Raw genomic sequence first — 25,243 nt, 5'->3', positions numbered from 1 at the left:
CATCGCAGCCTTTGATTTTTCTTTTTCTTCTCCTAAGTTCTGTTTGCAGGATAGATCGGTACTTTCACCAAGGTGGAGTGTAGAAAGTGGACAGCACAGGAAGGTTGCAAAGAGGATGTGTTAGGAGGGAAGGGTGAATTGTTTGTCCCCAGGCTCACTCTTCAGTTAATTCTATCAGCTCTACTAGGCTCAATAGAATGCTTCAATATAAGAGAGCCAGACACCAGGGATCCAGAGCCTGGGGAATCCAGACTAGTTATGCCTTATGAGCTTGAGGAAGTTGCTTAATTTTTTTTGCCTAGTTTTCCTTTCATTAAATGTGATAATAGTACCAACCTCACAGTTGTAATCTTGCTGAAGTGTCCTTAGCTCAAAGTCTGATACAAAAGAAATGTTCATTGGGTGTTAGGCTTTCTCTATGCAGTTCTGATGAGTGCTTAGGAATGATGGGGATTAAATGCTGTGAGCGAGCTCACGGACTAAGTGATGGATTGTCCTGGGGACAGAACCAGCATGACAGTCTCTGAGTGATGGATTGTCCTGGAGACAGAACCAGCATGACGATCTCCCTAGTGTTTTGGATATGAAGTAACCTCACTTTGAACTTGAGAGCTGGATGGGTTGCTCAAAGAGTGTGCTTGGAACGGAACTTTGGGTGAGGCTGAGTTCTTACAAGGACAGCCAACTATTTCTTCTTTCTGTGGAGACCAAGTCTAAGAGGAAATGACTCTCTTGGTTCTCCATTCTATTCAGCCGAGCACTAAAAAACTTTTTGATGATCTCTCAAGTCACCAAGTCCTTAATCCTCTCTCTCCTCTGGGTCTCTGATCCCAGCCAGGCTTGGCTCCCTTCCTTTTCCCCCTCTGCCTTCCTGTCTTCCCCGTCCCCCCCCCCATGTGTGTGTGTGTGTGTGTGTGTCTGTCTGTCTGTCTGTATCTGTGTGTACACTTGAGGCATGGGCACAGGTTGAAATCAAGTGTCTTCCTTGGCTGTTTTCCATCTTATTAATTTTATTTATTCCTGGTCTCCTTGGGTACCTCCATGCATGTGGTCTATTACATATAGACACAGAAACACAGATAAACACACACAGACACAGATACATACATGTTAGGATTTTCACCTTGTTTTTATGGGAAGGGACACTGAACCCAGGACATATCTATTTGACTAAGCTGGGTACCAGTGAGTTCTAGGAAACTGCTGATTGCAATGCTGGTGTTAAAGACCCAAGCCATGCTCAGCTCTTTCTTGGGTCTTGGGATCTGAACTCAAGTCCTCATGTGTGTGCAGTGGCACCTTGCTGACAGGCCTCAGGGCTCTCTTTCTAGCAATGTAGTCAGGGTGCACCTGGGATAAACGAATGCTTGAAAGTAGGAGCCAGTGTGCAGGATGGCCAGAAAACAGGCACGCTTGTGTAACTGGATCTTATAATTCAGGCACTGCAAATGTTGGTCTTTTCTTTTAAGACGTGTCATTGAAAACACTGCCTTTACAGAGAGCCTTTGAAGTTGTACAGGGAAGAACATTGCTCCAAGTGTGGCACAGTTCTAAAACATAATATTGGATTTAGAGACAAGTATTTCCAGACCTTAGCAGTAAGTCGATCCAAAACAGAGTGGCCAGTTTCCCTCCAAATGAAAGCCAAGGCACCTGTTTTGTCAATATGAAAACCATAAATCAGAACGTTTTCTATTTGCAACTACCTTAGGAAGCAGAACATGACTTTATATCCCAAAAGGCAAGGAGGTGACAACCTTTCTGAATTGAATTATTCTTGCCAGATTGCCAGTCCTCACTGTTCCCACTGCTGGCTCAACCTGCACACCTTCCTGTCTGAATTCTCTGGAGCTTGGATATGGTGTTTTAATACTCCAGCTTTACCCCTGGCAGGCGTGGCCAAGCCCTGATGTGGGTCGCATTCTTCCTTAGGAAACTATACTCTTTTGTGGTCAGCAAGAGGTGGAACGGTGAGAAAATAAAGATTACCATTTGCTGGTTCTCGTGAGAACCTGTGTTGGGGTGCACAGACAGAGGGGCTATTGGTGCTGTTTCTGGAAGGCTCTGCTTGGTCCTCGACATGTTCCTGGGCAGCCATTAGGACAGGTGGATCTGAACTTGTATTGGAGAAGAGCTGAGCAGGGAGCCATTGTCTCATGTTTTCTGTGGGTGGTGGCAAATGGGCACATCATTGGACTGGGCACATCAATTGATCCCTAAACTGAAATCTGAAGGGTGAGCAGTTGGCAGTCAAGTACACTGGGCAGTGAGGATGTAACTGTCTGTTTCTTTTTTCTTTTTTTTTTTGTTTTTTTTCTTTGTTTGTTTGTTTGTTTTTTGGATACAGGGTTTCTCTGTGTAGTCCTGGCTGTCCTGGAACTCACTCTGTAGACTAGGCTGGCCTCAAACTCAGAAATCCACCTGCCTCTGCCTCCCAAGTGCTGGGATTAAAGGCATGCGCCACCACCGCCGGCTTGTCTGTCTGTTTCTTACCCTATATCCTCAGCTACTAGGGAGGACTTTTTCTCTCCAATAATTAGCATTCAGAGGTAAGGCTTTTGGAAGCTGGAGACGATTTATCCGCAGCTGGCCCGAAGCAGCAGATGTATATCCTCACTCCCCGCCACACCACCTCTGTTCGTGGGGAGGAAAGTATTGCGTAAAGGGAGCCCCGGAGACGTTTAAGGAGGAGAGGCTCGGGTGACTGTTGATCTGTCTGGCCAGTCTGAACTGAGACTTCTCTCTGAGGACTCCAGTGCGCACCTCCCAGAGAGCAATCCACCTTAGAGGTTCCCATCCGTCTGAGCTTGCTGACTGTAGTGGGAATCACCGCTGGGAAAAGCAGGGGGCTGAAAAGACGGGGAGCCCAAGTCCCACCGAAGGGTGGTTAATGGCACCAACGCCAGTGCGAGGCATGATTCCTCGAGGCAGTGACCGTAGCAAGTACCTGTTGAGCAGAATGCGCCTTCTGAGGCTGTGTGTGGGCTCACCCTTGTAGGTGTGTCATGCCCGGAAGGAAGCTGGATGCTGTCTCCCTGTTGTATGCGGGTGAAAGTACAGGTTCGCAGAGGTAGACTAGCTCACTGGGGCCGTCTCTGCAAAAAGTGTTGGGACTTTAAACCCAGCCTGCTATGTTGTCAGAAGACACTAGAGTCCTGTAGTGCTGGCCTCATGCTCAAGGGTATGGCCACACTAACAGATCTTGAAGTTAAGTGTAGTTGATGGGATGATATCTTTAAAAAGAAAACCCTAGTTTGGATGGAAACAAGATTTTCTTCCCTTTCCTCCCCTCCCCTTCCCTCCCCTCGCCCTCCATTTCCCTTCTGTTTTCTTTCTTTTCTTTCCTCCTCTTTCTTTTTGAGATGTGTCTCATTGTGTAGCCCCAGCTAACTTGTTACTCACACTGTAGACTAGGCTGGCCTTAGACTATCAGAGATCCTCCTGGCTCTGCCTCTCAAGTTCTTTATGACTTGATTAATGATAAGTATACCACCAGGCCAGGCCCCTGAGGACTGTCCTTTGAGCTCATCTGGTTCTGCCTGATCTCATACCTTGAGCTGCAGTTGAGAAACTTGAGGACCGGAAGGTCCTTAACAAGAAGTGACAACTGGAGTTCAGTGTGGCTGGCCTGTGTGTTTGTTGGTCCAGATATTGTTAGAAATATACACTCTTTTTCTAAAATTTAAGGTTTCTAGACTGTCTGGAAAGTTCCAGTCTGCCAATGTAAGATCCACAGCCCAGGCTTAGGCCAGTCGTGGGTCTAGAGTCTTGCCTGCTGGTTTTAAAGGAATCCTCAGCCCCTTTTCCCAACAGACATATTCCCTCCCTCCCATCCTTTGTAGACATAGTATACTACCTCCGCTTGAGTTCTCTGTGCAATAGTCTCCTATGGGCAGGGGAAGGCAATGTGAAGGATTCCGACCTGGGAGGCTGTTGGAGCACTGGAGTGTGTGCAAGCCATTCCATGCAGCACGTACCTCAAAATTAGGAACTTAGCTTGTGCCCATTATTGAGTGTCTACCTTTTCCTCAGTGCTCCCACTGATACTCATTGGAGTGCGGAACTGGTAGTGATGTACCCCATCCAGAAACACTGACTCCAGTGCATCCCAGTGGAATAGGCCAAAGGACTTTGAAAGATAAGCTTTTGTATGCTATGACTTAAAGGCTGTTGCCTCCAAACAGGTCTTGTTGTGGTCGCTAGGTGGGATCTTCAGAGGAAGAACAGTCAGATTGGCTGAGTACAGTTATAACATCTGGCTTGAAGCCTGCCTGGAGGGCTTTGCTGTTCCTGGACTTTGAAGCAGTTGAGGCAGGACCCACAAAAGAGCCTAGGGAGAACTTGGGGTAGCCAACTATTTAGCAACTAGTATTGCTCTCTTGACCCATCCTAGCTGAGTGGTGGCACCTACCCAAAGTGGTCTGCGCCTCTCTAATGTTAACCTGGGAAGGCAGTTAAGACAAGCTGACAAACAGAAGGACCTGGCTGTCCTGCTCCTCCGCCCTCAACTCATCACCCCTATATGCAGGAGTGATAGTGGTTGATGAGACAGGTAGCTTCTGACAGTCCCTTCTGACCTGTGCCTGTGCTGGCTGGACCCCGACTTTGGAGCTGCCTGCTTTACTTTTAGGCCAACAAGAACGGAGACTGTTGGAAGCATGATATGAGGAGGAGATCCAGGGTCTAGGTCAGTCATTCTCAACCTTCCTATTATTGAGACCCTTTAATACAGTTCCTCATGTGGTGGCAACCCTTAACCTTATGACCCTTAACCATAAAGTGGTTTTGTTGCTACTTCATAACTTTAATTTTGCTAGTGTTCTGAACTAGAATGCAAATATCTGCTATGCAGGATTATCTGATATGTGATCCTCAAAGGGGTCTCGACCCATGGGGTTGAGAAACACTGGACTATGGTCATCATAGGAAGTCCAGTGAACTGGGACAGCCGCTCAGCTGGTCAGTGGGCAGGTGTCAGGGTGGGACACAGTATTGACCCAGTACCTTGTTCCCTCTTTTTCCCTGTTGTAGCTCCTGCCTTCTCACTGAACTTGATGCTATTTCTGCTTTCACTGGGCTCACATGCCCCACGTAAACATTTCCTTCCCATTGCGTTGGGCTCCCCGACTTCCTTCTAACCCAGCTGCTGGTGGAGGGGCTGTGGGCAGAATTCTGTTGTCAACGGAGCCAGGGGCCTGGGAATGTGAAACTGATCATGTGGGTGTGGCCTGGATCACATGCCCTTTCACACCAGTCTCCAGCCTCAGCAGCCCTTCCCCCTTGTGCTCTCTACCCTTTAACTCTTTGAGGGCTTAACAATGTTCGGGGGCCTAACATTGCTATGCCTTTCATATGTTCCCCAGGGCCTAAATCTGAGGTTAGGCAAGGCCTGTCTGCTGTCCTGGGCAGGAGTCAAGGAGGAGAAGGATGGAGTCCTAGAGCTGTAGGCTTCAGAATCAGCCAGACCTGGTAGAATCCTCATGACCAACGCTTGCCAAGCCTTACCACAAGTCAGATGGTTACAAAAGAAGACCAACTCGACTGCCTCTTGCAGTCATCCTGTCCTGTGGGTGTCTCACTACCTACAGATTCTCTGAGGACTGGGAGTAGGAAGGTCACATGCGTTTGTTGCCTTCTGCTCACTGTCAGTGTCAGGGAATTGGCCATCAGTATTCAGACCCAGGCAGCTGCTTCCAGACTTAATGAGCTGTGGTCTCTAAGGTCATCTTGGTTAGAAGCGGGGCTGTTTCTGCTCCTCTGCAGATACTGCTCAGGCTAAACCACAGAAATACAAATGCTGCACATATCAGGGCCTGACACACGTGAACAGTAAATAGAAAATGAGACACTGACTTAGGTACGGTTTGTGCTTATTCCTTATTATTTTAATTTGTTCCAGCAAGTAATTGCATTTCTGTTGTCAGGGAAGAAATCTGAGGCAAAACTGGGAAAAAATAGAAGGTAGGTTGGCAGAATTCTAGGCTTCTGAGCTACATAGGAACCTGGGTCTAGGTACTAGCAATCCAGAGGTTTAGCCCTTTTGCAACGTGGGGATTGCTGGCTACCATCTCATGAATCCAGCCAGCTTCTGCCTACTTGTCTCTTCGTTCTATGCTTTACCCACGAACTAGATAAAAATGGTAACCCAGATAGTGAGGATAGGAGGAGAATTACCTTTGCTTTGATTTAGACCAGAATCTCTGATGCCTTGATTGTATGTGTAGGATGCTGTGTGTGTGTGTGTGTGTGTGTGTTGTGTATGTTTCTGTATGTGTGTCTGTGGGTATATATGCTTTTGTGTGTATGTTTCTCTGTATGCGAGTGGTGTGTTTTGGTGTGTCCTTTGTGTATGGTGTGTGTATTTGTGTGTGTTCCTGTGTGTGTATGTGTAGTATGGCTTGTATGTATATCATGTGTTTGAGTATATGTGTATCCTGTGTATGAGTGTATGTGTAAATGTCTGTGTGTCTGTGTGTCTCTGTATATATGTCTGTGTGTATATGTATGTGTGTGTGTGTGTGTTTGTGTTTATATGTATGCAGGCACATGCATGCATGTGGACCAGTGGACAACCTTGGATGTCATTCCTTAGGAGCCATCCATCTTGTTTTTTGAGTCTCAGTGACTTGGCCTTACCAGATCTGGCGAGAAAGTCCCAGATTCCTCCCTGTTCCCATTTCCCTAGCTCTGGGGTTACAAGTACATGCCACTTGTTTTTGTTTGTTTGTTTGTTTTGTTTTTTGTGGTTTTTTTGGTCTACTCCTAGTCTTCAGCTCAGATCCCCAGTTTAATTCCTGAGAAATCTCAGCCTTTGAAAGAGAGAGTGGTCAGGGAGGAGAAGGCCTTTGCCTGGGTTCTGTCTCCTCTCCTTCTTGCACCTAGAATGGTATTTAACACATAACATAACACATAACACATAAATTATTATAAATCAAACAATTAATTAGTGGGCTTTCTATTCTCTTTGCCAGTTTCTCTTTTCCATTTCAGCAGGGAAGGGGCTCAGAGTATGCCCATAAGAGGGGCAGCATCTACTAGATTCCACTGGAGATGGCAGTGTTATCTGAGTCAGGGTCAGAGTGTGACTCTGACTGCTCTAAGAAGCTAGACTCCACTACATATCCTCAATAGGTAATTTAAAAACAAGCAATGGTGAAATACAGGAAATAATATATTAATTCAATATAGTGATACTGAAAGGAGAGCAAAAGGGTCTAGTGGTCCATCTTTGTGACCCTGGCATAAGAATTTAGGCTTAAATAAAGACAAGAAGTATGCGTAACTAAGCAGTCCTGGTCAAGAGGTGGTCCTGATCATCATGGCCCCTGTTGTCTCAGATCCAGACTGTACTATAAGGCACTCTGACAAGTTGGCAAATTACATGAAATCTTTTTCTGGAAGACAAGTGTCCCCTCTGACTGGAACCTGGCCTCTGCATTTTCCTCATTTGAACATGGGATTCCTGGGGAAATTCCAGTTTCTTAAGGACTATTGTCTCGGCAGTATGATAGGTTATGGGAGTGATACAAATGTCTCTTTCAAATGTCTTTACTGTCACGACGGCCACAGACCGAGGTAGAAATATGGGAGACCTCCTAACTCTCAGTTCGGCTGCCATGTGAATAAAACTTTTTTTTTAAAGAGCCGTCCTTCCCTAGATAGACAAGGACAAGCAGAATAGACAGTGTACAGGCTGCTGTGGAACCCGACTCCACTGTGGTCTACCCACAGGCTGACCAGCCAGCTCTGCTCCCATCCCTTGGCCCCGCTCCCTTTCCTCACCTCCTTGGAGTCCCCTTGGATCAGTGGTTCTCAGGTTACCCAGCCCAGGGAGGGGTGGAAATGCAGGTTCTCAGAACTTTAGGATTCTGTCACCCCGAAGCCTGCCTGCTTCCTGATATTACACCCTGGCTTGGAACTTATTCCCACAACCCTTTCTTGGGTTTCACACCATCCTCAGTTGTGAGCAGTGGACCGTGCCACCAGACAAAAGAACTGCTAAGTCCAGAACCCCAATAAAACTCATACTTGAGAATGGCAGGAGTTTAAACTAGCTCCTGAGCAGGCTTCTGTCCTGGAGCATGTGACCACAACACTAAGGATGATGACAACTGGTCACACTGCATAGAACTTAAGAGAGTTCTCTGTGCTAATGAAGTGTCTAGATAGGACCCGAGTGTTTAGCCCATGAGCCTCCCTTCCTAGGTATCCCTTCCTGCAAAGAAAATTTAATCTCTGGTCCACCCCGAGTAAGTCCTATACATCCTCACCCGCCGTGAACAAAGCAGTTAGGACAAGCAAGGATTGTCTCCTTCATTAAGAATCGCTGTGTGTGTCTGTGTGTGTGTGTGTGGGGGGCCTTCATCATACAGAACCATGCCTAAGTCTCTTGTAGAAACCCCTCCATATTCCTGCCACTCACTCAGAACTAAGCTGGATTCCCCACCCCTACCCCGCCCTGGGCCCATTGCAGGCCTACAACCCAGTTCACATCCCTTCAAGGTCACCAGTGGCGTCTAGGTATATAGGAGTTTGAGAACCACAGCCTCCATCCCAATCCCCGCTGGGACATGCGTCTCTCACCTAGAGAAACACAGGCTGGAGTCCGTATCTTAGACTGCATTTCACCTCCCCTGAGGGGCTGAGGGGCATGGTGGCCTCCCACAAGCCCTGCACCCCAAACTCAGCCTAGTGCCTCCCCTAGCTGCATATTGGCAGCATTCCAACACTACCAGGGAGAGGCAGAAATGCAGACCCATACACTCAGTAACCTTGGTGGTGGCTTCTGTTAATTGTATTCATACAGTCAAAAATATTAGAGCTGGGGGGAGGATATGACTCAGGGATAAGGTATTGCCACATAAGGGCATAGACATGAGTCTCAGTGTCCATGAAAATGGCAGGACATGGTGGAGTGTATTTGTAATCACAGTACTGGGAAGGCAGAGCCAGGAGGATCCCTGTGTCTGAATGGTCAGTGAGCCACGGGTCCCAGAGAGAGAGAGAGAGAGAGAGAGAGAGAGAGAGACCTTGTCTTAAAAAACGAGATGGATGCTCCCAAGGAACTCTTGAGGTTGGTTGATCTTTGTTTTCCATGTGCACATGAACATACATGAACATATACTTGCATTTACACATGTGTATATATGTGTGTGTATGTGCATGTTATTAAAAAAATATAAGATGGAGAATCTTTATTGTACCCCAAAAGCCTAGCTCCCTTTTCCTCCTTTTCAAAAGCGGATGTTATAACAGTATCTCATTGAGTGGTCTTCTAGAATATCTTTCTGTATGTGTAGGAATATGCACACAAATGTACCGGGTGCCATTGATCTCCCTATCCAAAGATCACAGACTAGATTAGAGCAGGGTAATTAGGTATGTTTCTATGACCCTGAGTCCCTCTCACTTCAGGGCATCCAGTTTGCCAAAGTATCACCTGGCCCTCTTTAATTTCCAGCCACAGCTTCAGGGTCCTCGAATTTCTTCCCTGGGGAAGGAGAGGAGGACACAGAACCTTTTGTTTTTCTGTGTTATTTTGCAAATGTTCCATGTGTCTAGAACTCAGGGTGCCTCAAGAATTCACAGAAGCTGAGATTGCCAACACAAGGCTCACACATGTTCAATCCAGTTAAAATTCCAACATGGATGGGGGAAAGGCACACAAGACTTGCCACTCACCCTTCCCATATCAGAGGAGCTGTGACAGCTAGTGACATTAGAGGAGAGAATTGTTTTTTTTTTCCTTTGGGGTGTGGCCAGTAGTAACCTGGGTTTTCTCTGCTCTGTTAAGACTTTCTGGAAATGCTTAGAGGTGTGTTCCTATGATGAATTGAAATTCCATAAAGTTGATGATGAAGGTTAACAATCACAGACACTGATTCCACGACATGTCGTTTGGTCTCAGTATTATGTTAGTCCCCCAGTGTTGTGTGACATGGTCTATCTGATGGGACTTAGCTCCTCCTCACAAGATTGGCTTCTTCACCCAGGGTCTGGAAACTTGTTAGTGGACACATAGGCTGTCAGGAGACAGAGACTTTCTCCTGTACCAGGTGACCTGGGCAGGCCTTAGACAAAGAGTCCCCCCCGCCCCCCGCCCCGCAAGCTTCAGCTGCAGCGTCTGTAAGACTGGGTACAGAATAAGATTGTTGTAGCCTCCGTGTGGGTCCTAGGAATAGAGCCTGGGTCCTCTGCAAGAGCAGCAAGTGCTCTTAGTGGCTGAGCCACTTCTTCAGTCCCAGCCCAGTAGCTTTTGATACATTTCTGTCTCTCATCAGACTTGTCCACCACTCAGAGAAGCCCCGGGCTGAATTGGTAGAGTGGTGCTTAGGTTGCCAGCCTTTAAGTTGAATCTCAAAGTACTTCATCTATTCACTAATTTTTTTTTTCTGCTGTGGGAAAAGGGAGGTACTTTTCGTATGTTTTCAGCTTTCCACACTTTTCTGGAAATTTCAAACCTGAGGGTTTCTTTTTCTGACCCCAAATTCTTGTTCCTGTTTCATGCACATACAGGCATATTGCTGTAACCGCCTGTTCATTCATCAGTGACATGTGTGAGCATGTTTTGGGGGAAGTTAATAACCAGCAAGATTGTCAGAAATGTGAGCATTTGCTCCTTAATAATCACAGCAGGTGGGAGAGGCGATGAGAACATTGAAGTCAGGGAGATTTTGTTCCCTAGAGAACGCGTTGGATTCCAGGAGCCTGTTTTTCTTGTTTTGTGTTTTTTCTCACCTTGTCTGGATCAAATCCAAGATGGATCAGTAGGGATGGGCCCATTATTTTTCACAGGGGGAAGAAATCTGTATCCATATCCCTATTTATTTACTTATATTTTAGCACTTAGGATGCTTTCCTATTGCCTTCTGAATGTATTTATTAATATCTACATTCCCCCACCCGAGAGTGGGAGACATGAGACCAGAGACCTTGTCTGTCCTTTTCACCCTGGTCTGTGCTGATGCTAGAACAATTTATGGGAACATACTGGGCAGTTCAGTAGATGTGTTGCCTAGGTAACCGGAAACCCAATTCTCCCCACGGTGGTCCCTTTTGTAGTTTGGCCCAGTACATTCAGGATGAGGCGAGACCATCCCAGCATACCCTCAACGTGAATTTCAAGTCTGGGTGTCTCTGATGGACTTAGAGGACAGGAGATAATTGAGTTATAGGAAAGGTGTTCCGTTTGCAGAGAAGGTCTAGGTTTGAACCTTGGCTCTTGGCTAATGATTTCTATATCTATGCAAGTTGTAACCATTATACTGCCCTGCATATACTTGGAATCTTTGGATGAGAGATGTATAAAAAATTTGTTTTAGATTTAAAAATGCTTATAAATGTTATCACTGCAGTAACACGAAGGGGGGGTGGAGGGCTCTACCAGGACCTAGGAAAGCGCACCCCTCCTCCAGCCTAGGTTCCACCCCTGTGCTACTGGGAAACACATTATTGTCAACGATGAGTCCTTTGTCATTATTCTTTGGAATCCATCTTCAGCAGCTATAATTGCATCAATAGCTGCCTGATTCAGTGTCTCTCTCTCCCCCCAGGCGACTGCTGAAGAGTGAACTTGGATCATTCATTACTGACTACTTCCAGGTAAGGTTGGAAGGTCCCAGCACCCATCATACATTGCAGTTCACATACCAACAGGGAGGGGTATCAATACTCATTGAATACCTTCAGTGCCTGCAGTTACATGTGTTAGAGGCCACAGGGAGCCGCTGCGCCCTCTTGGTCCCTGATGTTAGTGGATATCAGTCAGATCCCTTGCAGTCTCAGGCTTTGAGTCTCAGGACTCATTTATATTGTTAAAGAGTATTGCTCCTTTGGGTTCCATCTGCCTGTCCTTATCATATGAGAAATTGTGCCTCAAAAGCTTTAAAATACATCTTTAATTGACTTACAGAAGAACACATAGCACTTCTATGAGACAAAACAAAAAAATGTTTCCAGAGTAAAACAAAAGAGTGGCACATGGCCTGCTTTCTAGAGGCAGTCTGTTCTCCTCCCTGCTTCTTACTCTGTGGATTGTATATTCTGTGTCACACAGTCTCAGGACAGCTGCACTGTCCAGCCCTGGACACAGGCAGGAAAAGGCCGCATCCACTTAATGTTCCTGAAGACACAGCTTTCCATCAGAGGACTGTGACTTCTACCACTGTCCTAAATCCCTCCTGGCCTGTGTGTGGTGTTTAGTTGGGTTATGTGCCCTTTGAACAGATTATTTTTTGTTACTAGGTCTCCTGGTCTGTTATGTTGACAGCAGGATTGGTGTGACAGGCAGATTTCCCTCCTGCCTACTGATTATTGTAGGGTTAAGAAATTCAAAGTCCTAGGGTGTATGTGTGTGTGTGTGTGTGTGTGTGTCTTTGTAAAGGAAAGTTTCTAAGTCATAGACATAAGCTGCTTCGTTACCTCTGAGCAGAGGTGTTTGGGAGCTGGGTGTTGATGTTGAGTAGCCAGCTGTGTGACCCTCCTGTGACATCAGCCCCTGCTTCTCACTCATGTGCGAGGTGGGTCTGAGCAAGCTGCTTCATTTCTGTCCGGCTCACTTGCCTGGTTTGTAAGACGAGGACAAAAATATAGTTTACCACATTGTGCGATTTACATGAACAACAGCGGTGGAGAACTCAATGCTAACTGTAGCATGTAACATAACATAGCACGTGACATGGCAACATAACATGGTGGCCATGATCATGGACCTTGTGGCAGGCAGGCTACCCAGGTCCAGGCCTAGCACAGCCATTTACTGAATGTGTTGCTGGATCAAGTTACCATTTCTCTCTTTAGTTTTCTCTTCTACAAAACCAGGACCTAACCTTTAGGACTTTTAGGTATAGGGTTACTATAGGGACTAAAAACATGTTTATTTACAAAGCCTTACTGGCTAACACAAAATAAGAGAGTAAGAGTTTGTTAAATTTATCCTGGTTTATTATGCTGAGGCTCAACCCCATGCACGAGAATGGGAAAGGCATGTAAAAATACATAGGATCTTGGTGGTAGTTTGTTTTATGTTATTTTGTGTCCAAGTAGAGCAAAATTTTAAAACTGTTTGGAGAGATTTTTGCAGTTAGAAAGTAGAACATCATTTTGTTTATTGACTCAAGTATCAGGAAATGTCAAACTCTTTTTTTAAATTCAAACTTCCTTTTTTTTAAAAAAAAAAGATTTATTTATTTTATGTATATGAGTACACTGTATCTGTCTTCAGACACACCAGAGGAGGGCATCGGATCCCATTACGGATGGTTGTGAGCCACCATGTGGTTGCTGGGATTGAACTCAGGACCTCTGGAAGAGTGCTCAGTGCTCTTAACCTCTGATCCATCTCTCCAGCCCTGAAATGTCAAACTCTCATGTTCACTATTAAAGGATGACAGATGTCAGTCAGTTAAAGGTAAGCTCATGTAAACATGTGTATGTGCACACAGACACACAGACACACACACACACACACACACACACACACACACACACACACACACACAGGTTGGAGAGGGAGGGAATCTGAATCTGGTCAAATCTGGTCAGATCAAGACCCAGTGGAAGCCTCTGCTGCCTGGATGGTAGGTAGCATCTGTTGGGGGGGAGGTGGAGGAAGGAGGGAGACTGAAGACTCAGAATGCAATAGTGAGTCCCGACTGTGAATCATCTTATTGGCCCATCACTCAAAGGTCAGCCTCTACCTCACTCTGCTCCCCTGTGGTCTCTATTGATTGGTTTGAAGGTAAGCTACTGAAAAGGTTTTTTTTTTTCTTCCTAAATCTTGAAGAAAGGAGTCTGCTGGGCTGGGCTGCCTTCTGCCTTGACATTTGAAAGAGATGAGGTCTGTGTGGTTTCAGTCAAGTTTTAAATGCCAGCTGTCTTTCGGCCTTGGGGGCTACCCCTAGGCGGGTAGGAAGGGTGTGTCTGGTTGAGACTTGTACACATGGGAAGCCCTGAGGTTTTGGGAGGTGGCTAATACTGCTTACAGAGATGCCAGATACTTACTTCAAAACTAATAACCACATGCCATTTCCTACCGGGAACCAAACCAGAGAAGCTGCTTGGTGAACACCAAGTCTTTTTCTTGGGGTGTGATGTGGGGAATGATTTTGAGAACTTTGAATGTGGGGTTTTCCTTATTTAGGGTGCTAAACTGGAAAATAGTGTCTTTTAGACACACTACTTTTTTTTAAAATTGGATATTTTCTTTATTACATTTCAAATGTTATCCCCTTCCCGGTTTTAACCCCCCTCCCAGAAACCCCCTACCCCATCCTCCCTCCCTCTGCTTTTATGAGAGTGTTCTTCTACCCACCTCCCACTCCCACCTTCTCGCCCTCAATTCCCCTGTCTATAGAGTCTTCACAGGACTAAAGAGCTCTCCTCCCATTGATGCCTGACAAAGCCATCCTCTGCTACATATGAAGCTGGAGCCATGTGTACTCCTTGGTTGGTGGTTTAGTTCCTGGGAGCTCTGGGGGATCTGGTTGGTTGATATTGTTGTCTAGACACACTTCTAATGTAGACTTTAATTTTTTTAAGTTGTGGGTGTTTGTTTCCAACCCCCCTTCCAGTGTTTTTAAGCATTTCCTTTCCTTCCATTTACTTCTCTCAATGTTTTAGAGAGAGCAGGAAGGTATGTCTACTATACATACCAGAAGTGACATTTAGGGACCTAAACATAGCAATGAATAACATCAGAGATGGGCTTAGAAAATGCTTGCTTTGTCCCTTACAGTCATGCCAGAGAAAGTCTCTGCTGTCTTCTCCTGGACTCAGCAGCCTCCTCATTGAAGGAAGAGGGAACTAACCTTGAACCTGGCATCTTTAGCTGGGGACAGTTGCCTGGCTAAGGTTCTGTGTCTGTATTTTGTTTGCTGTTAGTTAATTTCTGAGTGATTTTTCCACTTGCGGTAAGTGGTGCTGCTACCGGTTCCTTTTAGCACGCAGTGACAACTCTGACAAGCAGCTTAAAGAAAAAAGAAATTGCTCATAAAGGATAACAATGCAGGTGTGTGCCTGGCTGCGGCCCCCCCTATGGCGAAGGTAGTTCAGGAGATATTCAAGTGGGAAGAATGGGGCTGGGTACCGCTGAGGTTTTCAAATCTGCACAAGAAATCTCTACGCAGCAAGGAGTCACAGAAACAGGGGACGCGGCACCACAGTCCGGGGGCAAAGCCTGGAGAGGCCCACACAAAGGACCTGGAGGAAAGCGTGAGAAGCCTCGAGAAACCGAGCACTGGGACAGTCAGGAAAGTCCCTCAACCTCAGTCATTTCAGGAGAATGTAAACAAGCCCTCTGGCCCGGGGCTCCTCAGAGTGAGGTCTACACGGTCTGATCCCCCCCCCCCAACCCCTCACCTGCATTTGAAAGTCAGGTTTGCCCTTTCTTGGGACCCTTCTCTCCCAGCGAGAGCTGCTACTTGCAGAGTCATAAGCAGGGCGCTTCCTGTCTGGATCTCTGCTTTAGCGCGAGTGAGCATTTTTATTTTACAATTTTAAAGAAAAGAGCATCCGCAGTGAAGAATAATGAAAATGACCTGGGGTGAGGGCAGAGGCAGCAGGTAAAAAAAAAAAAATGGAGCGGCTTATCTCTGGTCTGCACACAGAGAAGACAGTCTGTTTGGGCTTCAGGAACATGAATAGATTTCTGAGAGACTGGCCAGAAACATCTCTGACATTTTCAGGATTGACTCCCCCCCCCCCCCGCCTGTTTTGAATTGTGCCTGAAAGGAAAATTGAGGTTTCGGAGTAGAACTCTATCCCAGTGACTGCCTGGATGGATAATTGGTTCTCTGTTGTGCTTGAAAATGGATATTATAAAATGATCTGCATTTTTGGATTCCTTAGAAAGGTATCTCTGTGGTTCAAAGTATGGGGGGAGGGGCAGGGTGTCGAATACCTCTGTTTCTCAGCTCTGCATCTGTGGGTCGCACTGTTTGCTGCAAGTCTTGCCCCAAGCTCAGAAGGTTCCATTTCTTTTGGTGGAACTAGAGATTGCTTCACATAGAAACTAAAGTCAAAGACTGAGTGAGGAGTGTTAGGGAAGGAGGGAGACGTGGACTGAGTAGTTGCCAAGAGGGCATGGATGCCTGGCTGTGCTTGTGTGTGTGTGTGTGTGTGTGTGTGTGGGTGTGTGCTTGTGTGTGTGGGTGTGTGAGTGCGTGCTTGTGTGTGTGCGTGTGTTTGTCTCTGTGTGCACATGCACATACACACGTGCGCATGTGAATGTTGGCGTTCACATGTCTGTGAACACATAGGTATGTTCACAATTTGTCTATCTGATTGCTGCAAGAGCCCCAGGAGAAACAGATCATCATAGTGCTAGGGAATTGTGCTTTTGGCAGCAGCTGAGAGAGGAGAGGAGAGCGACGTGAGGGGGTCCCAGACAGAATGGAGTTTAAAGCTGTAAAACAGTGCAGGAATTTAAGGGAATCTACATCAGTAGCTCACACGGGAGCATTGACTGACAGTGTATGGCAGGGTCTTCAGATCAGGCCCAGAAAAAATAAATATAAATGAGTAAGATAAATAATTATGAAGATGGGACAGGGCAAGGAGAATAGCTCTTGGGACTTTCAAATCCAAACCAGATTGGGGGAGAAAAGGTACAATTTCCATTTTTGATCCATCTCAGAAGACTTCTGTAGTGAGCAGCATTCCCCAGAAGGAAATGGAGATTGTGAGGTGGGCAGTTGGGCAGCTGGGGAATTCCACGCATACTCTGTAGGGTCAACGTGGGGCCAGTGCACAAAGGAGCCTGACAGGGAGGATGGCCAGGATGTTTTTAGATGAGAAGGTCACTAGGATGGACATTTGAATGGTATTCGGGACAAAGGCAAGGTGACGCCTGCATACGGGGAGTGGCTAGAAGTTCCTGGTGGCCACTCTGACCTCTTCTGAGGTGGAGCCAAGTCGGGGTACAGAGACCATCCATCCAGGGATTTCTGAACCTTTCTTGCCCCCAGTCTCCAGAGCGGTTACATGAATTTTGTTCAATTATTTGAGTATTTTCATAATGCTTTTCTTATACTTTATGAAACAAGTGGGAAAATGAATCTTGCAATTGATAACTTCAAACCTTAATAGGTTTTAGATAAAGATGAAAACCAATAGGTATGCTGAGGTAATGGCTCATTAGCTTCATTGGATTTGTGAGGGAGAATGCTTAGGTATAAAACGCTAAAAGTATATCCTCTGAAGGGGCTTTGTCACCCTTCTTAGCTCCATGGAAGCGGGATTTCTTTGTCATGTAGGCCTGTTGTTCTGTGTGAGAATATATTTTAGGAGCCTGCTACGTATGAAATCGAGGGATGTTGTATAGACCAGATCAGGGACTGGTGTGAGCCAGGGTTAGGGAGAAAGCGAAGAAGCAGAGGTACAGCAAACTGTAGTGGGCACTGCCCATGCGGTGGGCGCTGCCCGTGCGGTGGGCACTGCCCAGGTGGTGGGCACTGCCCATGCGGTGGGCGCTGCCCGTGCGGTGGGCGCTGCCCAGGCGGTGGGCACTGCCCATGCGGTGGGCGCTGCCCGTGCGGTGGGCGCTGCCCGTGCGGTGGGCGCTGCTCGTGCGGTGGGCGCTGCCCATGCGGTGGTCCAGTAAGTAGTTGTGGTCAGCAGTCCAGTGGTCATGGGAAGTAAAGGTTGTTGAGAATTTTTAGATAGCTCTGCCCCCTCAGAGAGCTATAATGAAGGCTAAGTAGGTAGCTCAGTTGGCAGAGTACTGGGCAGGCATCCAAGGGGAGGTGTGTTCAATTCCTAATGCCCTAGAAGCCAGGAATGGCGGTGCCTGTAATCTATTTGACATGGAGTTCTTCCTCCTGGGACGCTGGGACTGGCATTATCCCCACCACCACCACCACCACCCCCCCCACCACCACCATCTTTCTTGATTACTTATTTCCCGGGTCCCTCTGCCTGGGTTGGGAGGTACTCTGCTTGACAGGTGACATAATGGTTGGCAAGCTGTACCCCACACACACACCTATCCTCTTCTCTGCTCACCTCAGCACCTTCATCCTGCCCCAGGCTGCCCAGCGTAAGCTGATCTTTTCTCCCAGTCAACTGCGAGCGCCTTGGGAGACTTTCCTCCAGACACCCCTGTCGAGAGGTTTTCCCAAGCTTTGTTTTCCTTTTTACAGCCTACTTCTCTGTGTCTTGGGGGTGGGGATGTCAGCTTTTTCCACTCCCGGATCATTCTGCCACTTCATTAATGTGCTGTTTTGTCCATGGCCAAGTTCACTGATGGTGTGCCAGAAGGATATGTTAAGTAACAGCCGGCCCGTTGCCAAGTCCCTAGTCATTTCCTAAGGAGCTACTATTTAATAAACTGGTGGGGTGTGATTTGAGGCTGGCTGAGGAGGTGGTAGAGAGAGCCATTGGGCTGGGAGGGGTCATGAAAAAAGCAGAGTCTCCAACTCTGTTGCCACCATCATTTCGAAGTGAATGCCCATCAGAACCTTTTGAATCCATGCACTTGGCAGGGATGAGAATTCTTCGAGGTGAGATTCAGGAAGAACAGATACTTAGAAAAATAGTAGGGAATACCCGAGGCAAAACTTACCCCTCTCATTCCCAACCCCCTTTGCTTTCCTCCTTCCCTCCCTCACTTCCTTACTTCCTTTCTCCCCCTTCCTTGGTTTCTGTCTCTCAGAACCTTTGAGCGAGCTTAAGTCTCTTAGATGGCAAATTGACGTCTTCCTAGGTGAAGTGGATGGCAGTGGTGTGATCTTCACAATCTGCAGGCCCCATGCTAAGTGAAAATGTGGCTGTGTTGGAGTGTGGACTTCCATCTCCTTCCCACGGGTCTTCCACTGCTACATACAGACGTCAGGTAACCACTAAGATGTCTCTACACTGTGACATGGAGGTCATAGGGAAGGGAGGCACAAGACCCACCTAATTATTAGCAACTATGTCACAGCACTGCCAGCTGGGGATGGCTGCCACCATGTTTCTGTTTAAGAATTAGTAGACACGTGTCCGGCCCTGACTTACATACCTAGACCTCCACTAACACCATCCATTGCCACCTAAGTGGAGGGTGGCAGTAAAAGGTCAAGGTGTGGGTGTGGCCTGACACCTGGGCATGAAGCGAGTACATTCCTCCTGGGAGGTAGTAGCTCCAGACTCCCTGTGTTTTATGTTACAGTTCTGACCAAACCTTCCTTACAACACAGAGGGGGGGATGGGTGGGAGAGGGGAGTGGAGAGGGAGAGGGAGAGGAGAGGAGAGGAATGCAGAGCATTGTATTCTAACCTCAGGACCCTTCAAATGCTAGACCCTAAGAGATGCAGGAGAGTGGGCGCCTGTATGGCCGCAGACTCTCTGGAGGGAAGATGCTGTCTGGACCTGTGGTATTCTAGGCGAGGGTTGGGGAGAGGAGCAGTCCTGGTAGTTGAGCAAAGAAGACAGCAGTGGTCAAGTTGTGGGGTGGGGGTGTGAATGAGAGGCAGGTCAGGGTAGGGAAGCTGGCTAGGTGCTGGGCTGCCCTGAGAATCCTGGAGGCTTCTGAGGCGCTGAAGGAAGGATTCCTACTGGAATCTGAGCTGCATGCCTGTGGGTTGGAATCTGGGGTAGGAAACTCTACCCTAACCTCAGTCCCTGGAAGATCAAAGCATTTGTGGCAGACTTTTTCGAGGAGTTTTAGCTTCTTGGAAAATGGAGCCCCTTGAATATCAGCAAATGTATGTGTGTGAGCAGACTCTGGTGACCACAGGCTCCAAGTGGGGAGAAGGACTATGCAACCCAAACGGCTCCTTCAGACCCCACGTTTTTTGTTTATTTTGATCTAAGCTACAGAATTTCTGTGCTGTGTATCATGAGAGCCTTAGAAAGAATGTTTTCTGTGTCATTTCCCTTCCTAAGCCAGAAATAACTCCTTTTCCTTGGAAACACATATTTTTCCTTCTAATATCTCCTTGAAGGGAGAAGACCAGGGCCAGGAAGGAGGCTCTGGGCCATCTGTTGGAATCTATTCCTTCTGATTTGGACAAAGGATATTTTTACCAAATGAAGAAAATGGGAACAGATTTAGGGATCCTATGTCACCTCCTCCATCCCCTTAAAAACATTCTGATTCTTATCTTGACTCCTTAAAAATACAAAATAATTCTTGTCACCAAAATAGGCAGCTGATTTTAAGTTCAACAAAGATTTGCAAAAGCACCAACTTTACCCAGAATCCTGCTGGAGTCTAGTACTAAAGTAAGAAGTGGTCCTTGTCCTCAAGGAGCTAAATGCCTAGTGGACCTATTCAGTATTGTGCGTGCATGTGTGTGTGTGTGTGTGTGTGTGTGTTATGTCCAAGTATTCATGGATGTGTGTGTCCTTGAATCCATGTGCATGTGGATGCCAGAGGCAGGACATTGGATGTTCTGTCTCTTGTTCCCCACCTTAATCCTCTGTGGATAAATGTCTCACTAAACCTGGAGCTGGGCTGGTAGATTGCAAACCTCAGGGAGGGCCTCCTTCCCCAAACCCACTTACAGCACTAGGGTTAAGTGTTACCACACTCCTGCTACATGGATGCTGGAGATTTAAACTTAGGCCCTCATGCTTGCCTGGTGAGTATGTGCCTACTGAGATAGGTCCCTAGCTCCAGAAGCAGTTATTAATTCATATCATAACCTGGACTGATTTTTGGCTTTGTTTTCTCAATTTCTTTTGGCACCCCATTTTGCCTCTGTCTCCCTTAGTGTATGTAATTAGGATGATGGGACAAGGTGATATGAACCTTTCCTGGGATATGCACTTTGGAAATGTGATCAAAGACAGCTTGCAGATTTGTTTTTGAAGAAGGCCAGGGTACCAGTGTTGACAACAGACAGGAGTCTTTAGCAGTCCAGAGGTGACCTTTCTGAGAACCTCATCTGGTCCAAAGGAAGTGCTAGGCAGATACTCTAAAGCTGTGGTTTTCAACCTATAGGTGCAGCACCTTTGGGGGTCATCAGCTATCCTGCATATCAGATATTTACATTATGATTCATAACAGAGCAAAGTTACAGTTATGAGGTAGCAATGAAAAAATTGCATGGTTGGGGGACACCACAACATGAGGAACTGTATGTATTAAAGGGTCACAGCATTAGGAAGGTTGCGAATCACTGCTCTAAGGTCACAGTGGGCTTTGTGCTCAGGTGGCGTGACTATTGTCCTTCCCCTCATCTGAGCAATCTTTCTCATCCGTCTTGGCTTCCAGGAGGTCTAGATCAGCTGACATTGGACTGTGTTCCTGATTTCTGACCCGGAGGCAGGATGCAGTTGCTGGGCCAGAGCTGGAGTATGGTTAGGGGTATGTTGTAATTCCCTGAAGAGTCCATAGACGTTTTTTCCCTTCCAACAAAATTGGCATGCTTCAGTATGGTGTTATTCTGACTCTAATTGAGTTCCATCTGCCATCTTGAAATTAAACAGTAAGCAATTAGACTTTAAAATTGGGTCATATCTGAATCCTGGTGTGATTTTAGAATCTGAATCATGTGTGCCTATCACAGAAATGAGCTAGTGCTTTTATTAGCTTTTGGTTCAGAGGTAGGAGAGATGGCTCAGTAGGTAATATGTTTGTTGTGCAAGCATGTAGGCCTCAGATTGGATTCCCAACACCCATGAAAAGACCAGGTCTAGTTGCATGTTGTAACCCCAGTACTGGGAAGGCAGAGGCAGGAGGATGCTGGGGGCTTGTTGGCTAAACACTCTTGTTGAAATAGCCATCTTCAGGTTCAGTGAGAGACCCGGTGTCCGAAGAATAAGTGGAGAAGAGTCTAGTCTGCCATCATGCATTCACAGAGGCAAGGGCACTGCACGCAGGCAGATGCACACAAACACACATGCCCCCAGAAACCCTCGGTATGTCATTAACGTCCTGTTGTCACTGACTTTCTTTACTTCTCACTCCTGGGAAGATGTTAAGCTCTTGCTGCCACTGCTGCCACTGCTTACTAAGGATGTGTGTGGTGACATGTGTCTATAATCATTAGCTTTTGTAAGAACTTAATGATATGCCAGTGGTATCATGATAATGAGAACTGAAATGTTCTCAGCACAAAGAAATGTTAAACATCTGAGATATGCTACTTACTGTGATCTTGTCGATACACATTGCACACATGCATCGAGATGTCACAAATACATAACAGTAACAGTGTCTGTTAACATCTTTAAATGTGGGGCTACAGAGAAGGCACAGCAGTTAAGAGTGCATACTGCTCCTGCAGAAGCCCCAGGTTCAGTTCCCGCCACCCGCCTGGGTTGACACACAGCTGCTTGTAACTCCAGCTCCAGGGGATCCAATGCCTCTGGCCTTTGTGAGAGCTGCACTGTGTGTTCACATTCCCACTCAGGCAGACACAGACACGTGATTGCAAACAGTAAACATAAATGCTCTTAAATTCAAAGTAGTTGATTGAAAACATAATAAAATAGTACAGCTAGTGAAAAATGAAGAAAGCTAGCAAAAGCAAGGAGTGGATGGGAGGCACACTTCCAGTACTTAGGAGCCAGGGGAAGGAAGGTTACAAGTTTGAGACCAGCCTGGGCTACATAGTGAGACATGGTCTCTGAAGTAGGTGAGCAGGACCCGATCTGCCGTGATATCCACTCTCCTCCCGCTCAACAGCACACACTGTTGTCTTGCTGACTACCTTTTGTGTCAGCTTGACACAGGCTAGAGTCATCTCAGAGCTGGGAACTTCAATTGAGAAAATGTCCCCAGAAGATTGAGCTGTAGGCAAGTGATTGATGTGTGAGGGTCCAGTGCATTGTGGGTGGTGCCATCCCTGGGCTGGTGGTCCTGGGTGCCATAAGACAGCAGAGTGAGCAAGCCACGAGGAGCAAGCTAATAAGCAGCACCCTTCCATGGCCTCTGCACCAGCTCCTGCCTCCACATTCCTGCCCAGTTACTGTGTTGATTTCCCACAATGGACTGTAACTCAGGATACACCAAATACACCTTCTCCCTCCTGAGTTGCTTTGGTCATGGTGTTTCATCACAGCAGTAGAAACCATAACTGAGACAGCTGTATTGGGAGCTTTGGGTTTCATAAAGGGCTATGTGAAGAGAACATTGGCCTTTGTACTCCAGCTCCCCCCACAAGGGAGTGCAGGTCTTTGGTAATCTAATGAGAGAGGCCCAAAGAGAAGTACCAGGCCATCAGTGATCTCAGAGATTCTGTAGCTCACATAGGGGTGGTTTTGTGTGTTAGGGACACACACACACACACACACACACACACACACACACACACACACACGGTGGAGCGATGAAAGATTCAAATTCTCTGATAGATGCAGGATACTCAATTCATTGCTGATTGTAACTGGAGAGAACCTTGCCTGACTCTCTACAACTCTCCTATGCACAGCCTGTTGATGGACACATTTTCAAGGGTGCCTAAAAGTTTGCATTTGATCTTTTTCTGTTATATCAAGTATGAGGAACTAAAATTTTTATTTTTAAACTATGAGCGTGTGTGTGTGTGTCAATGAGAGCAGGAAGGAGTTGGACCCTACTGGGGCTAGAGATACAGTCGATTGCAAGCCACCTGATGGGAGTGCTGGAAGACCAGAGTTACTGAGCCACCTTCCCAGCTGCCTGAATTTGTTTGTTTGCTTGGGGATGGAGGTCTTTCTTTGTAGAAACTCACTATGTAGAACAGGCTAGCTTTAAACTTACGTAGATCCACCTGGCTCTGCCTCCAGAGTTCTGGGCTTACACCACCATGTCTGGCTCCAAATTTATTCTTAAAAAGAAAAAAATACCCACCTACCCCCAAAACCTAGCTCTGTTTAGTTTCCCATTTGTGTAGGTTCTCTATGAGGGTTTAAGTCATCAAGAACCTCAAGGTCTTGGGGTTCAACAGTGAATTGGACTGGGTCCCTTCTGTATCTCTTAGTTTGAGAGGTGAGTGTGGTGGTGATTGCATTTGGCCTTTTGGCTTACTACCCTTGGGTTGTGTGGTGTCTCACAGTCTTCCTCTGAAGTTCTTGTTCTTCCAGGACAAAGGGCTTCTTAAACTTAGAAGGCTGACTAGCACAGGGAGCCTGAAAAGTCTGTGTTGCGAGTGGGAATTGGAAGAGTTGGGAAAATGCCCCATAGAATAGCTTGCCTACAGTCCAGTGTTCTGCATCAGAGTCACCCAGCTCTTGTGCTCTTTGTCCTCTCTTGGCAGAACCAGCTTCTTGCAAAAGGACTGTCCTTTGTGGAGGAGAAGATCAAGCTGTGTGAAGGCAAGTACGAGGCGGCACTGGTGCACGGGGCTCTGACTCAGCCTCTGGTGTTTGCAGGGTTGAGCCACATCTGTCCAAAAGCAGCAGACTCCCAGCGAGTGAGTCACTCCTGCCTCTTGCTGCCTTCAGTGGTTTGAACCAGCCACCCCTGTCAGTGCAACACAGACTGCCTTTGCAAAACTGGGCTGGGCTGGGGTGATTTAGTGGAGACCCAGGTAAGTGGTTTCCACGGATGCATCTTGGTGGTGCCCTTTAAAGGGATAGGGGCAATTGCTGTACCACAGATACTTCTGGTCTCTCTAGTCTGTTCTAGGCTATTCTCCATCCACCATTGCAATCTTTCTTGGGATCATACTAGACAGAGGTGCTCCCAGTTTGGGAACAATAGGACAAACAGGCTCTCCTTTGATGCAATGTGATCTGACAGATGAAGAAAATGACTTGGTCTATCTGTGGTTTTAGAATCCAAGTGACTGGATAGAAAGAAACTGACTAGAGACAGGTCAGGAAAGAGTGGACAACCCCTGCGATTCTACTTAGGGTTTCTAGGGACCCAGCTTAGCTTGTTCTCTAGTTTCCTAGTGAATCTTGGCACGTTTCTCCCTCCCAGTCTATCTCTCTCTGTGTCTGTGTCTCTGTGTCTCTCTCTGTGTCTGTGTCTCTGTGTCTCTCTGTCTCTGTCTCTCTGTCTCTTTCTCTGTGTCTCTGTCTCTGTCTCTCTCTGTGTCTCTGTCTCTGTCTCTGTCTCTCTCTCTCTCTCTCTGTTCTTGTATCCCAGGCTGTCTTCAAAGTTACTACGTAGTGGAAGATGACCAAGAACTTCTAATGCATCCTCCTGCCTCCACCTCCCAAGTTCTGGGATTACAGCATACACCACCATGCTTGGTTTATGCTATTAGAGATTAAACCCCAGGGCTTTGTGAATGCTAAGCAAGTACTTTATCAACTAAGTTACATCCTCAGCTCAGAGTCTCATTTTTAAGGAAATGGGGTGAGGGCTTGCAGTGAGTAAAAGGTACCT

The 25,243-nt window shown here is 46.8% G+C and overlaps 1 protein-coding gene across 6 annotated transcripts in view; it reads left to right on the top strand.

The window, feature by feature from the left end:
* Positions 1-25,243, top strand: part of Prr5l (proline rich 5 like) — a 90,007-nt gene that overhangs the window by 26,114 nt on the left and 38,650 nt on the right. For all 6 annotated transcript variants that reach the window (XM_052183078.1, XM_052183079.1, XM_052183076.1 and 3 more), the window contains 2 exons: positions 11,553-11,601; positions 24,165-24,222. In XM_052183078.1, the coding sequence (XP_052039038.1) occupies positions 11,553-11,601; positions 24,165-24,222 (107 nt within the window). The remainder of the gene's footprint in view (positions 1-11,552; positions 11,602-24,164; positions 24,223-25,243) is intronic.

This window comes from Apodemus sylvaticus, chromosome 5, assembly GCF_947179515.1.
Source record: "Apodemus sylvaticus chromosome 5, mApoSyl1.1, whole genome shotgun sequence".
Taxonomy (NCBI): domain Eukaryota; kingdom Metazoa; phylum Chordata; class Mammalia; order Rodentia; family Muridae; genus Apodemus; species Apodemus sylvaticus.
Note: the sequence above shows the minus strand (reverse complement) of the source record. Positions and strands in the feature narration are given on the sequence as shown.